Here is a 15,884-nt window from a genome sequence, read left to right on the forward strand (position 1 = left end):
TGTAGACCATTCATTTTTCATCATCAGTGAAAGTTGATTTAAAAAAAAAAAGGTCGATTTCATTGTGTTTGAGATGCATATCGCAAATATTGATTTGTTGTGTTAAGTGAATCTCTTTCAAGTTATGTGGAACTCAAATATCGAGCTTCTTAATGAGTTCAAGACATTTTAAGTGGTTTTTCAGTTGTTGCATGTGATACATTTAACCACTCTGCAATCTCTTGCGCAGTTATATGACAATCAGATTCAATTATGGCTTTGATTCGGTCATCATCAACTTCAGTAAGTCGACCACAACGTTAGTCATATTTGAAGAAAAATCTCCAGAACAGAATTATTTAAACCATTTCTGATATGTGCGTTCTGTTAAGCAATCAACACCATAAACTTCACATATCTCTTTGTGAGCCTCAGCAGCTTTCTTGCCTTTACGGAAATAAAAAGCAAAATAAGGCGAAAATGTTCCCGTTGCAATTCATGTTAAAATTGACACTGAATAGCTGTAAACAAAATTACGTCCAATTTGCTTCTAAAGTAAGCTAAAAGTAACGGCTATCAAATGTCAAAAGGAAAAAAATCATAACATTGACAAAAGTTAAAGATCGCAACTCTATCCATTTGCGAAAAACGAAATGACTTTCTTGCCAACCCAATAAATATAACTACAAACTTATCATTCAAATATGCTTGAGGCATATTCAAACCCATAAGAAAGGTATTTACTGTAATTTGTCATGGAGAAAATTTCTCGTTCTAGACAAATAGATGTAAATACACAGTCAGCTCACAGCGACCCTAACCAAACTGATGCATTTTGGAGTGGTTATCTCTTCTTCAGCAACAAAGACTGGAAAGGTACACACTGCGAATTGACACGAGAGACAGGTTCCTCTTATGATATTATAACCCGTCATCCTGCAATGATTGGTTCCAAATTTCAGCAGCTCGCTGTAAATAAAATGTATACATACACATGTAAATGCATACCCTAATAAATCTGAATTTATGGAGGGCTCAAGGGTATATAGGTAGAAAGAGGACAATAAGCTCAACTACAAGGGAAAGGAAGGTGATTTTAGTATGATGGTCAGAATGAATTCCAATGTGTCAATAAAAGCTTATCAAAGTGCGGTCATTTTGAAAATATTTCACCTCTTGTATTTAGAAAATCAGCAATCACCAATTTTACTAATCCACAATGTATTTTGTTTTAATTATTATAATAATTATTTTAAAATTTGGCACAACGCCAGCAATTTTAGGGGCAGGGATTTAGTTCATGAGAACAACCCAAGCGCTTAACTGGTAGATATTTTATATGAAACTGCGAAAGCAAAGTCGGCCCCGATGGAATTTGAACTCAGAACGTAAACAGCCAGGAGAAATACTGTTAATCATTTTGTCGAATGTGCTATCGACCTGCCAACTCACTGCCTTAAGAATAACACGATTATTTCTAATTTTTGGCACTTGGCCAACAATTTTTAGCAGGAGGGGATTACTTGAGACAGTTGACCCTAGTACTTGATGAGTGGCTGACCGCATCAGCATTTCGATTTCCAAGTATAGGCTGTCCATCCAAGTGTAGTGTAGTGGCAGGCTCATTAGACAGTGGAGTGGCAGACTCATCAGACAGAATGCCTTTTCCTTGTCTTCAATCTCTAATTTCTATTAATCCATAGTTCCTATGTGTTCCAGAACAAAAGATGTGGCCATGCTAGAAGGCTACCATTTAGAATAATAATAATAATAATAATAATAATAATAATGTTTTAGATTGGCACTAGATTAGCAATTTAACAATCAAATCAATCTTAGTAATTATCTGATATTTCATTTTACAAATTCTAGAAGTTAAGAAAAAGAAGTTCAACATAGTGGAATTTAAACTCAGAATATAAAGAGTTGAAACAAATACTGCAAAGCATTTTATCCAACACTAAGAATTCTGCCAAACTATATACTGCAAGTATAAGGCCTGAAATTTCTTTTAGGAGAAGAGGCTAGTCCAGTATGGTGACCCGAAGTGCTCATCTGGCGTTTATTTCATCAACTGCAAAAAAGAATGAATGGTAAAATAAACCTCAGTTGAATTTAAACTCAGAACATAGAGAAATGCGCTGCAAAACATTTTATCTGACATGCCAACAATTCTGCCAGCTCACCGCCTTTATAATAATCCTTTCTACTATAGGCACAAGGGCTGGAATTTGGGGAGGGGGGATAGTTGATTATATTGACCCCCAGTACTCAACTGGTACTTATTTTATTGACTCCGAGAGGATGGAAGGCAAAGTCAAATCTCAGTGAAATTTGAACTCAGAATGTGGTGACAGACCAAATACCGCTAAGCATTTCATCCAGAGTACTAACGAGTCTACCAGCTTGCTGTCTTAATAATCCTATAGGCACAAGGCCTGAAATTTGGGTGGGAGGTGGGGGGGGGGGGAATAGTCGATTACATCAACCCCAGTGTTTCACTGGTACTTAATGCATCCACCCCAAAAGAAAGAAAGGTAAAGTCGGCTTTGGCAGAATTTGAACTCAGAACGAAGCAATGGGCAAAATACAGCTAAGCATTTCATCTAGAGTGCTAATGATTCTGCCAGCTCACTGTCTTAATAATAATAATAATAATAATAATAATAAGGGCACTCAGAGAGCACAAACCTCCACCAAGGCATACCAACGTCCTCTCAACAATTAACCGGAGATGATTTTTAAAATGAAAATATCTGAAATAAACTTGACTGCTCTCACAAACGAGGGTACTAAAAATGAACTTGACTGCTCTCAAAAATTAAATAGAAAAAAAAAACAGGAAAAATAACCCAGAATCCTTCTCTGGTAGCAGATTGATCCCAAAATCTAATCAGTTCGTGCCAGTCACAAGGCCAAGCATCCCTGAAAGTTTCATCTGAATCCATCCAGCAGTTCTTGAGATATCTTGTCCACGAACAAACAAACATGACTAAAAACAATACCTCTGCCTTCGCTAAGGCGGAGGTAATAATAATAACAACAAAGACAAGATATGGTTAAGTCAATGTTTACTTTACAATGAGATCATATATATTTGCATACACACTCACACATACAGAGCTACTTATGCTTGTATAATGTAAGTGAATAATTGAGTTGTCCAATAAAAAATATAATGTTAATATGTAGTTGCCATATGTGAACAGGAATTTCATTTCATTTTATCCTCTTTTTCAAGTTTTTCAATGAAAGAAAAAAAAACAACAATAATAATAAACCTTGGTGTACTGCAAAAGATAGAACATTGTTCCATACTGCAGGCCACATATTTTGGGCAAATTATGGTATTAGAACAGGAGGGAAGAGAGTGGGGAGCAGAGAGAGATGAAGAGAGAAGTACCTTGAATTTACTGAGACAAAAATCAGGATTTATATTTTCTTTGTTCTTTTTCTTTTTTTTAAAAAGTTTTGTTTGATTTTTGTCAATATCTGTGTGTGTTTATGTATGATGGGGGTCTTGTTTTTTGCTACTTTAAATATTTTTCAATTGATTTTAGGGAGAGAAAACAAAGAAAAATATGTTAAGCCTTTTGATACCAACTCACCCGAGACACAAAACTTTGTGTTCAAAGAGATCTAGATTAAAACCTTCCATCAAAATTTATGTTCCAAATACCAGCTTGATGAATGACAAAGCTATTTTACTAAATTCATCATTAACAAAATTAATTAAAACAAAGGCAGTGGATTTCAACAGAAATATGGTAACAAAAAGGGTTAAAGCAAACAGAAAGAATAAATAAAAATTATTGGAATCAACTCAAAATTCTACAAAAAATATATATTATATACATATCCTTGTGCTCATTCATATTCTACATAGGTAATGAATGTGTTACTGAATTTGAATCATAAAAATATAAAGAATAAACATTTAATAATCGAAAAACTATGATGATTCTTTTACTAGTTTCATTCTTTGGACTGTGGCCATGCTTCAGGTAGAAACTACAAAATTCTTTAGATATTTTACTGACCTTGGAGAAATTCAAGAAACCAAAAGTTGATTAGGTGTAAAGGGACATAATCCAAATAGCATATTTTTGTTCTACCCCCATATGTATACACACACAGACATGCACGCTGTCCAACAGGCTTCCATACACTTTTCATCTACTAAATTCTAGTTGAAGGTTTTGGTCAACCCAAGGTTATGTTAGGAAGACACTTGTTCATTGAAATTGAACCTGTAACCACATTATTGCTAAGTAAACATCTTGACCCCAGGACAAAGTATAATAGACAGAATATTTCTAATCTCTTTTAGTAAGCTTGGCAAAATACCACAGATTATGCACGTCAGTGTGTAGGAGTCTCTGTTTCTTGGTTGTGAGATTAATTTCTGTGTGGAGAAAAGTGAATAAACCACAGTATATTATTGGTGTTTATTTTATTGTTTCTACCAAGATTTGAACTCAGAATTTTTAGAGTTAAAGCCACGATCAACCACCCAGTCTTCATATCCTCTTTTACATATCATTTTACTTAGTGTTACCCAGGAAGGGCAGAGCAATAACAATGGTAGAGAAAACCCAAGCTGGATAGCATAATTACAATACAAGGTTGACATCAACCCATAACTCTGCTCCCTACCAAAACAGTGTGCAAATGGGACACACTACAAAACATATGAACAGCTCCATTGCAGGTTGTGTTGGTGGTTTATGCATTAAGGATTAATAATGGATAGCTACTATATTACATATCATTTCACTAATACTAATGTACTTGTGTGTAGAAAGTTGCATGAGCCGTTACAAATAACAGCCCAAACTCACAAGTTACACCTTACTTTAACTCTTTAGCATCTAAACTGGCCATATCCAGCCCAAATATTTTACTTGCTTTATGTCCAAACTAGCCAGATCTGTCCTCTCACACCTAGCCTACAATGTCATTCTAAGAATAAACAATTAGATCATTGAAATGTCAAAGCTATGAGATAATACATGGTTAATTCAAAGCAATGTGAATAAATACGCATTACATTTGGCAGAGTAATCTGAATGCTAATAGGTTAAAACAAAATATATATATAGTACTCAATTAGAGGTTAAAATAGCCTCGTTAAGGGATAGTAATATCCAATGAATTACTGGTTCATTATTTAATATCTTTCATGAATAATAATATTCATAAAATAATAGGTCTAAATATAAATCTTGGTTTCTACATATTCAAAAGAAAATTAAGAAAATGGAGATATAGCATTAACATAACTTACTATCTGCAAAAATCCAACATATTCTCTTACAGCTGTTTCAATTAAGCCTAAAACAGTATATGTTGGATCTTTGCAGATAATAAATTATATCTCCATTTTCTTAATTTTTTTTTTATATATAAGATACTGCAGTTCTAGCTGCACCTGTCTTAACCATTTTGATACCAACCTGCTTGAGACTACTCCTGGTTCTATGATACAAATTTCCAGTTTTAAAGTAATTTAAAACCATCAAATTTTTATGTTACTTTATATTCTATACACCACCTTAATAACAGAAAATATTTTACAAAATACTAAATTATTTTTTTAAATTCCTTGAAGGCAGTGTGTCTGAATAAAGATGGAGTAACTATAGGGTTAAAATAACTTGAAAGCATTTGATCATAGTCTTGTTCAATCAGGGCTGATGTCAGTCCTAGCAGCAAAACTATATATACACAAGAGTTAGTGGACAAATGAAAGAGGCATTCAGCATATTTAAGAGTTATATGTGTAATCATTTAAAACAGTCTGATTTGCCCCATACAACTTAGTTTCATAGGCTCATCACAAGAACCTAGCTTGTTGGCCATTCAGCTGACTGAAAATAACAAGCTGGGTTCCTGTAACAAGTCTACAAAACTAAGTTGTATGAGGTCAAATCAAACAGTTTTAAATAATAGTAATATGTGAATTTAGAATTCAACTCTATCCAGGACTAATAGATTTTAAGTTATTTATCTGAACACAACTCTGTGGAGGTCTATACCATGCTTACTGCATGTTCTCCCGCTCTCAATATATATATGTAATATGAACAAATTAGGCAAGATAAAGAATACCAAATAGGAAATAAAACCAACTGATTTATAGAAGAACATGTTTTAACAATTCTATACCTTCTCCAATAACATACATCTTCATATCTTATTCCATAGACACTGTTACATCAACATTCACTCGCATATCTTCTATATGTATTCTAAAGAAAAATGGAAAGAAGGCAACTGAACAAATAATGTCTTTTTAACGTTTTAATTTGCTTTTTTATAGAAATCGAAAGAAGTATAAATATTATCAACATTATTGAGTTTTTGGACACCCAGATAATTTGGAAAATACTTGGGTATAAATGATACATTAATCAAAGCAATTATTATTATGAAGATGAGTGTGGATGATGACCGAATCAACAATTTTTTTTTTTTTTTTGGTATTTTTTTTTACCTGTTTATTGTAAATCGACACAGTAAAGACTGTTCAACCCATTTGAAAACCAACTTTGCTTGATGCTTATTAACTTTGGAGTTCAATAATAAACATTTTCAGCAACAACAATTTGCTATAACAGAGTGAGATAGTTCCAATCATTGTCTATGTATGTGTGTGTGTCTGAGCATGTGTGTGTTGTGAGCATAAGTGTGTATGTGTGCATGTGTATGTATGTATATATATATATATATATATATATATATATATATCAATGTTTGTTTTTATGTCAAGTTATATATAAAACAATTTAACATCGAACTGAAGGATTACTCAATACTTTTTAGTAAAGTGTTTATTTACTAAACTTTCATAAGAATGTGGCTGACAGTGATCTTAAAGTTTTGGCTTGTTTGCTTTTGTCAGTCTAATGAAGATAAGCAAACCAAAACTTTCAAGTCATTGTCAGCCTTCTTGTAACTCTTTAATAAATATGTGTATCTATATTATATATATATACACATATATATACACACACACATATACATGCATATATAAATATGTATGTATATATAAAAATGTGTATAGATGTATATATACACACACACACACACATATATATACATGTGTGTGTCTATATACATACACACACTCTGTGTATTTGTGTGTGTGAAAGGAGAAATACATACAGAACTTATGTTTGAATAAAATTAAAGTAACAGTGATTGCAGTGAAAATTAAGCAGGAAAATAACCATGAAAAGTAAAAATATATGAAGATAGAAATCTAGCTCCTCATCCAAACAAATTTAGATACTTATGGGAGGCTCTCATTTCATCATATTCATTCACGGAACTTTTTCTTAAATAGTGATGGTTAACAATTTTCACAAGAAAAGAAAAAAAAATCCAAGATAATGCATTCTTAGTAAATGATGGAAAATATAAAAAAAAAAAAGATAAATTCAAAAATATTATTTTTTTATATTATATCATATATTTTTGTACAAGTTCTTGTATGAGCCTCTCACTAAACTGTTCAATGTGCTCAATGGATTTTTAAAAATAGATAGAGCAGTATAGAAACTGCAACATTTCAACACCATAAGCCATTACACGTAAGAGCAGTATGGAGTATGGTCATCAACAGGCATAAAGATTGCCAGCCAAAGACTGAGTACCTAATTATCATTGCCTGACTGTGATTACACTACGACCTGGTAGATGAAGTAAGGAAATCTCCATTAATAAACTAACTCTTCCTTGCTGTCATTCTGATAGGGACCACATATTTCTGAGCCCTTTACATCCGTTTTATAAGAATAAATGAAGATTTACTAAACATAGTTGAAAATATTTCATTCAATAGGAGTTTGCTCATATGAGACAGACTGACCAAGAACTGCTCAACTGCCACCTAAGATTTTAGCATTGGATATTTGGCCAAAGTACCAAGCATTGGGATTGAACCCAGAACTTTGTGATTGCAAGGCAAACTTCACCAGACCACCACACAACTATGCCTGTGCTCACATGCAAAAAGCTAGATCAGTGGTTCTCAACCATTTTCTTTTTTTTTTGCCTATGGATCCCTTTGGTTGCTATTTTATTTTGCTGGACCCATTTGATTGCTATTTTATTTCACTAGACCCCCGCCCCATAGCCATTCTATGTTTAACAGTTAATTTTACAGATGCTTCTTTCAAAATTCCTATTTTGTTTCACACATTTACTTGCATAAGTCTGTAATAGCACTCTCGGAGAGAACGTTTCAGTAGTCACAAAACACACTGAATTATGTAAAATGCTGGAGAAAGAAACCTAGCTGCTGTTTCTTGCAATACATAAATATGTCTAGTACAAAACCATTTTGTGGGCCCTTAAAACACTGTGGATCCCCAATTTATTATTTTGCTTGCCTTCACCCAGACTGCAGTTGAGAATTACTGAGTTAGATTGTCAACAGTTTATTAATGATACAATTTTAATTTCAAAATAAATACCAACCAAAACCCTGCAAGAGATTAAGTAACACACTAATTTCCATTCACTGTTCCCTATAGTTATTTTTTTTCTTTTAACTTTTGCAATATCTTAGTCAAAGAGAAGGGGATCACTCATTATCCATTATTCTATTCAGAACCTCCATGAAGGTAGGACAAAGGGAGAATGCTATTCCCAGACCAGAGAACTGGGTTGAATACCTGCAACAAAATTAGGACAAGTGGTGAGGCTAAACTGAGCAGCAGACATATGTCAGCCAAGCAATTAAGAGGTTTATATGCAGCCTCCAGTTCCATTCTTTTCATGCTTTGACTGCAAGAATGCTATCAATAGTCAGATGATTCCATAAGGCTACACCAAATATTGGCATTTACCAACAGAATTGTAAGACAATATCAAACAAAGCTAAGGTTAGTATAGTAAGCATCTTATGACAACTCAAAGTTAATTTAGCAATTAGTACTTAAACCAGCCATATCCAGCCTTTCACACCTTTCTAGAAATAATCAGTCACATCAATGAAATCTCAAAGCTGCAAGATGATACAAGATTAATTGAAAATAATGTGAATGAATAAGCATTACATTTGACAGAATAATCTGAATGCTGAAGGATTAACAAAAATGAAAATAAGATTCTCCACTACTTTTCAGATTAATGTTTTACTTTACAGCATGTTGAAACAAAGTTAAGCAATGTAGAACCTGCTTAGTACTTATTTAGACATCTGCTAGGTAATCCAAATTCCAGCACCATACCATGGCTACATACCACTCACTAGAATCAGTAAAAAGGTGAAATCTCTCTCTATATATATATATATATAAAACTGAAGTTGTCTGTGTATGGCAGTTAACACCAAAAATTATTTACATCAAAAATGTGCTTTTTTTCTATGAAAATCCCTATTTTTTATGATTTTTTAACTGCTGTGTCACCATTTTTTGGTGTATTTCAACCAGAAAAATGTTCACTTAAAGAGAATAACAAGCTACATAATTCGAAATTTTACTTTTCAAAAATTCCAATTCTAAAGGGTCGAAACAAACCCGAGCAACACCGGGCAACACTGCTAGTCTTTGATAAAATGCAACTAATTTCCCAACAAAGACCACGCCAAGATCAGCTTCAGCACATAAAAAGAGTGAAATAAAAGGATACCACAAAAGAAATCAAAGATGGCTGAATTGAAATGGCACCAGATGGTCAAAAGTATGGGGTTGTTTGTGGCTAAGATGCTTGACTCTCAAATGTCCTAACTAACTTAAATATCAATGAATATGCACCACATTGTAGAAACAAGACATTGCAGTAAACAGCAATTGTACTACAGAATTAAAGATGGCTTCATTTGCTTGTAGAGAATAAGTCTAACTCCACCTGTGAGTGTAGCTTGGAGAAAGAGTGTTTATAACAAGATGATTTGTTCTTGAAACACTACATGAAAATGAAGTCTGTAGTGGTGCTCATACAACACAATCAGTTATGTGATTCACTGCTTTACCAATAGAGATTGTACCATAACAATAAGCAATAGTGCACAACACATGTTTATGAGCTTACTCCAGAAGTGAATAACATACTTATTGTAATTTAATCATCTCAATACTGCCTCGCCAATGAATCAAACAAAACCTCAACCAGATATCAGAATCTCTAACTCTAAATTATTAGGACTCTGCCATAGCACTATGCCAACATTTTATGCTACTTAACAATACAACAAATAAATAAAAATGCTCAGTTTTTTGTTGTTTTTTTTTGGGGGGGGGGGGGGGTTCTTAACTTGTAATAATAACATGACTACAAGGATTTACTTGTATTAGCACTGATCTAACCTCTCAGTAACCAACAGTACTCCATTTACTCCAGACTGAACAGTTAACAGTTGCTTTAAAATATCCCCCCAAGATTAATGAAAAAATCTTTTTTTAAATAAAAAATCAAATGATATATCTTTGAATTCATGAAAATTATGAAGTGAAATTAAACATAAAATTACATATATTCTTTTCTATTCTAGGCCCGAAATTTTTGGGGAGGGGGCCGGTCGATTAGATTCGACCCCAGTATGCAACTGGTACTTAAATTATCAACCTTGAGAGGATGTAAGGCAAAGTCAACCTCAGGTGAATTTGAACTCAGAATATAAAGACAGATGATAAAATTACATATATTAGGATAGCAATTACAGCATGAAAGATAAATATTAATTAACCAAATAACTAAATAAATTTAACAGTTTTTTGTATGCTTTGCAATGGCCTATGTGACTTCCATGTTGTAATTGCTTTAGTTTCAACACAAACCACTAGCCAGACAAGTATACCCTTCAATTATACTAGGGAAGTTTACCAAGAAAATAGAAATGGACCTATTTTTATTATTACTATTTTCTTTAATATTTTCCTGAACTGTTATATATGGGGAGAAAGTACAGTAAATTAGAACATTCACTATAGAATATCTAGTGTATCAAGCCAAAGGAATAGTTGGTTTTGCTGTTTTTAAATGTGAGTTTTAAAAGAAGAAAAAAAAATAATAAATACAAGCCCCAAATTGTTTGACAGCCTCCCGTGCAGGGCTGATATTAATCTCATTAAACAAAAGAAATTATTGTCTGAGATTCTCGCAATAAAATACATAAGACTGGTTATATATAAGTTGGCTCCAAAACAAACTGTATGAAGAGAGATCAAACGAATGAAACTGTAGCAAATTAATTTCACACATACATTAATTTTTTTTAATATGAAAACAATAACAAAGGATGGTTTTATTACATTTGCAAGAATATAGATGGAAGAAGGACCTGCCAACAATCCATCAGAATGAAAATAGTTCATGGAAACAAAGATAATGTGGGGGGAACATGTCTGCTGTTTTGTACTTCTTCAATGATACTGTCTTAAAAAAAATTTTTTTTTATATTCCACATATTGGCACATGACAGCTGAAAAAAGTGTTAGTGTTGTAGTAGTGATCGTAGGAGATCAAACCGACATTAACTAAAACCTACAAGAAACACCGCAATTATATAATAAAATGTTTTATAATCAGGGAAGACCATAATAGAAAACGAGTTTGTGGGTGGAGAACAATAAAAAAAATAAATAAAAAGTACTGACCCAGCCAACTTATGAAAAATTGTTTTGTGGAGTGAGTGATATCTCTACCTTAATTAACAAGTGCTGTGATTGATCATGACTAACTTGAGCTAAATATAATTCATGAAAATTTAAACAAAATTTACAGTGTATAGTGTAAGGTGATTGCCAATGTATTCTTCAGAACTGTAGCTGAACAACGATAAGAAATTCAGCATTTCTTTGATCAAAGAAACACTTTGGCTCTAAACTCACAAAGCAGCCAAGTCAGATTGCTATTTATTATAAACCAAATGTGGTGAAAAGCATTCAGCTATGCTAGTAAATAGTACTACTACAAACTATTACTACTACTACTACACAATATTACAACATAACATTATCCTTATAATGGCCATGGCTGACAATTTTAAGATCTGATGAGGAACCTGGTTTTGCAGAACCATGTGGCTAGGAAATTCATAAAAAGATTATATAAATTGCAGGCCAATAGGGAGTTATTTGTTATAGTAACAAGGTGGATTAGCTTTTGAGAAGACAATTATTTATGAAACCAGGAGATAATGTATTTATGCTACTGACTTTTACTGCTTCTTTAAAGCTAAGCATTTAAAAGTGTGTGCATGTGTTCGTTTATGTATACACATGTGTACATAAGCTACATAAGCACATTAGTGTATTTTCATGTGCGCCAGTGCTAGTATTTAAATTTCACACACTTCATATCCGACACTGAGTTTCAGAAATATTCATAATAGTATATTTGTTAAAAGACAATATTTTTCAGGGTTTTTTTTTTGTTTAAAGATATCAAAGAAAAACAAATAAATAAAAGAAAAACAAAGATTTGTCACAGCAAAATCCTTAGCTTGTGACACACTTCCCAACACATATTGGCAATGGGGCAATTAAATACCAATACCTAGGAAATAAAATGAAAAGGAGTCAATAGTACAAATAATCAACTGTTAAAAATTTAATAATATATTCATATATCTTCTTTTAAATTATAAATAAAATTCATTAAACATACATATGCATAAATGCACACATACACAAACATTAATTGCATGCATGTGTGTGTGTATGTATGAATATATATATACATACATATATACATACATATATATATACATATATACATACATATATACATACATATATACATACATATATATATACATATATACATACATATATACATACATATATACATATATACATATATACATATATATATATATACATATATACATATATACATATATATATATATACATATATATATATATATAACATATATATATACATATATATATATACATATATATATATACATATTATATATATATACATACATATATATACATACATATATACATATATACACATACATATATACATATATACACATATATATATATATATATATATATATATATATACATATATATATATACATATATATTATACATACATATATACATATATATACATACATATATACATATATATACATACATATATATACACATACACATATATATATAATATATATATATACATATATATACATAACATATATATATATATATTATACATACATATATATATATAATACATATACATATACATATATACATATATATATATATATATACATTATACATATATATATATACATATAATATATATATATATACATATATACATATATATTATACATATACATATATATATATGTACATATACATATATTATATACATATACATATATATATTACATATATATATATACATATACATATATATATACATATATATATACATATACATATACATATATACATATATATATATGCATATATACATACATATACACATACATACATACGCATGTTGTGTGTGTGTCCTTATTTGAAGCCAATAATTCGCTTTGTCCTTACTCTGAGTTTCCTAGATATAAGCGAACACATATGCATAAAAAACCAGGATTAATGACTAAGGAAACCATCAGTTTCAAATATATAAACTGTACCACATGTATTACATGCCTTTTCTCCAATTTGTCGCTCAAAAGTACAGGTGTATATATGATGTGAGTGTGTGTGGCATTTTTCAAATGAAAATAATAAGTAATTAGCATTTAATCTGTTAATTATATCATTAGAACCTAGCATGATCTACGATTTCATGAAGACTATACTAAAAAAAAAAAGATAAAAATTTAAAAAATGATTATGTATTTCATGTGGGAGAAAGAGAGAGAAAGTGAGCTAAAAGTGTGAAACAGACATGATTTTATAAAAATAATGTGATGTATATGCATGTGGATGGATGGACATTATATATATAAATATATAAATATAGAACACAACAAGCAGAAATCCAACAAAACACAGCATGTGGAAAAATAGGCAATAACATATACATACATATATATATATATATATATATATATATATATATATATACATACAAATATATATATATATACATACAAATATATATACATACATATATAAACATATATACATACATACATATATACACACATATATACACGCATGTATATATACATATATATATATACACACACACACACATACATACATAAGTTACAAGGAGGTAAACATACCAACACCGGTTGTCAAACAGTGGTGGGAAATTACACACACATACATACATATATACACACACACATAATTGTGGATAATTTTACCTATAAAGGTTATTTTAATGTACTGATCTACTTGACAAAATTGTTAATTGATTGATTAATTAATTAATTTAATTAATAAATTTTACCCTTCTATTATGAATTTATATATATATAAAATTATGAATTTTAAAATTTAGATAAAAGTGGGTGGAGGGGAGATGTTCAGTACTTTTTGTCTTTTTTGGGGTGGAGAAAGAGTTAGAGTGTAAGAAACGACATGAAAGGTGAAATAGACGGAGATATCAAAGAAGAAGCAAATTCAATTGTTCAAAAATATTTTAAAAACCACTTCTCCCCCATAAACAATTTTTTTTTAAAATGACAAAAAAACTGATAACAAATAATGTGAGCATATAATTTATGTGTGTGTGCGCGTGTATGTGTGTGTAAATATATATATATTTTTTCATATATATATATATATATATGAAATGCACAAATGAGTGTATAAAACCCATTATTTATGCCTAATTTAAATACACACACACACACACACACGAACATACGTACGTGTGTGTGTGAATGTATATTGTTATATTGTCATACCAACTCAAACACTTTTAGATTCACACATTCAACAGCTCAAGTTCCAGTTACTCTCTGGAAATTGTTACGTGAAATGCTGGGTTGAGCAAAAAAAAAAAAAAAATACACATCTCAATATATATATTTATTTTATTATTACAGGTGAAAGCCATTTTATAGGGTTACCCTGGGTTTCTCACCATAAATGATACCTTTATGGCATGCCTTCAGACCTCAAGATCCGTTTGCCTATGACCTCTTTAAAATATGGAGGGCGAAACGATACGGATGTAAACAAGGGGTTTAACTCACTTCGCTGCTGGCTTCCAGCCATGTTGCCATCTATCAGATATGAGGGTAAACAATAGAGAGTTATCTCTCTCTCTCCCCAATCAGCAATCAATTTCCAGCTGTGGTGTTATTTTCGCTATTGCTGCTATGTGGTTACGAAATGCCAGCAGAAATCTCTTAAAATGCGAGCACAACTTGAAAATCTCTGTTTTGGAATTCAGTATGGTCCCTGATACATGTGAGTTTCTCAGGATTCCCATGCGTTCGGCTATGCATAGCTTGCAGCACTTCATTCCACTGATGTAGGGACCCAGGCGCTCAAGGATTTTTCAGGAGATCGAGTGTGATGCACCTGTTGATATTATTAATGCTGCCAATGTTGTTGCCGGCATTGGGGTCATTGGTGATGGCGGGGTTGAGTGGTTGGTAATGTTATTACCGGTTATGGAGGAAGCACAGTAGTTGCTAACAACTGTAGCCAAAGGTGTTACTACTATTGTTATTATTGCTATCTTCCCCTATTTGCATCTATGCTGGTGCCTCTGCTAGTGTCGCTGCTGCTACTGCTGTTGTTGATATAGTTTGTGTCAACACTGAGTCTGTTACTACTGCTATAATCAGGGCTGTGAAGCCCGTCAGTGGATGCACTGTCATGTCTGTTATTGGGGAAGCTGTTGGTAAGGCTGGTGTTGGTGACATCACTGTGGTCGATGTTAGTGTTGTGCCATTGGGGTTGTAACTAGCACTGTTGTTGGTGCTGTTGTTGTTGTTGTTGATGC

At 31.8% G+C, this 15,884-nt stretch overlaps 1 protein-coding gene and 1 long non-coding RNA gene across 6 annotated transcripts in view; one reads left to right on the forward strand and one right to left on the reverse strand.

The window, feature by feature from the left end:
* LOC118763065 overlaps positions 1–15,884 on the forward strand; it is a 47,028-nt gene that overhangs the window by 29,311 nt on the left and 1,833 nt on the right. For all 3 annotated transcript variants that reach the window (XR_004998819.1, XR_004998821.1, XR_004998820.1), the window contains exon 4: positions 5,591–5,597. This is a non-coding gene — a long non-coding RNA (uncharacterized LOC118763065). The remainder of the gene's footprint in view (positions 1–5,590; positions 5,598–15,884) is intronic.
* Positions 1,994–15,884, reverse strand: part of LOC115210305 (retinoblastoma-like protein 1) — an 88,552-nt gene continuing 74,661 nt past the window's right edge. Inside the window, exon 25 of one of the 3 annotated variants that reach the window (XM_036502304.1) lies at positions 1,994–2,053. In XM_036502304.1, the coding sequence (XP_036358197.1) occupies positions 2,031–2,053 (23 nt within the window). In that variant the 3' untranslated portion in view covers positions 1,994–2,030. Of the gene's footprint in view, positions 2,054–10,835; positions 12,490–14,946; positions 15,193–15,884 lie in introns of those variants that run through there. The other 2 variants (XM_036502305.1, XR_004998818.1) reach the window with 2 other exon arrangements.

Source organism: Octopus sinensis, linkage group LG4 (genome assembly GCF_006345805.1).
Source record: "Octopus sinensis linkage group LG4, ASM634580v1, whole genome shotgun sequence".
Taxonomy (NCBI): Eukaryota; Metazoa; Mollusca; class Cephalopoda; order Octopoda; family Octopodidae; genus Octopus; species Octopus sinensis.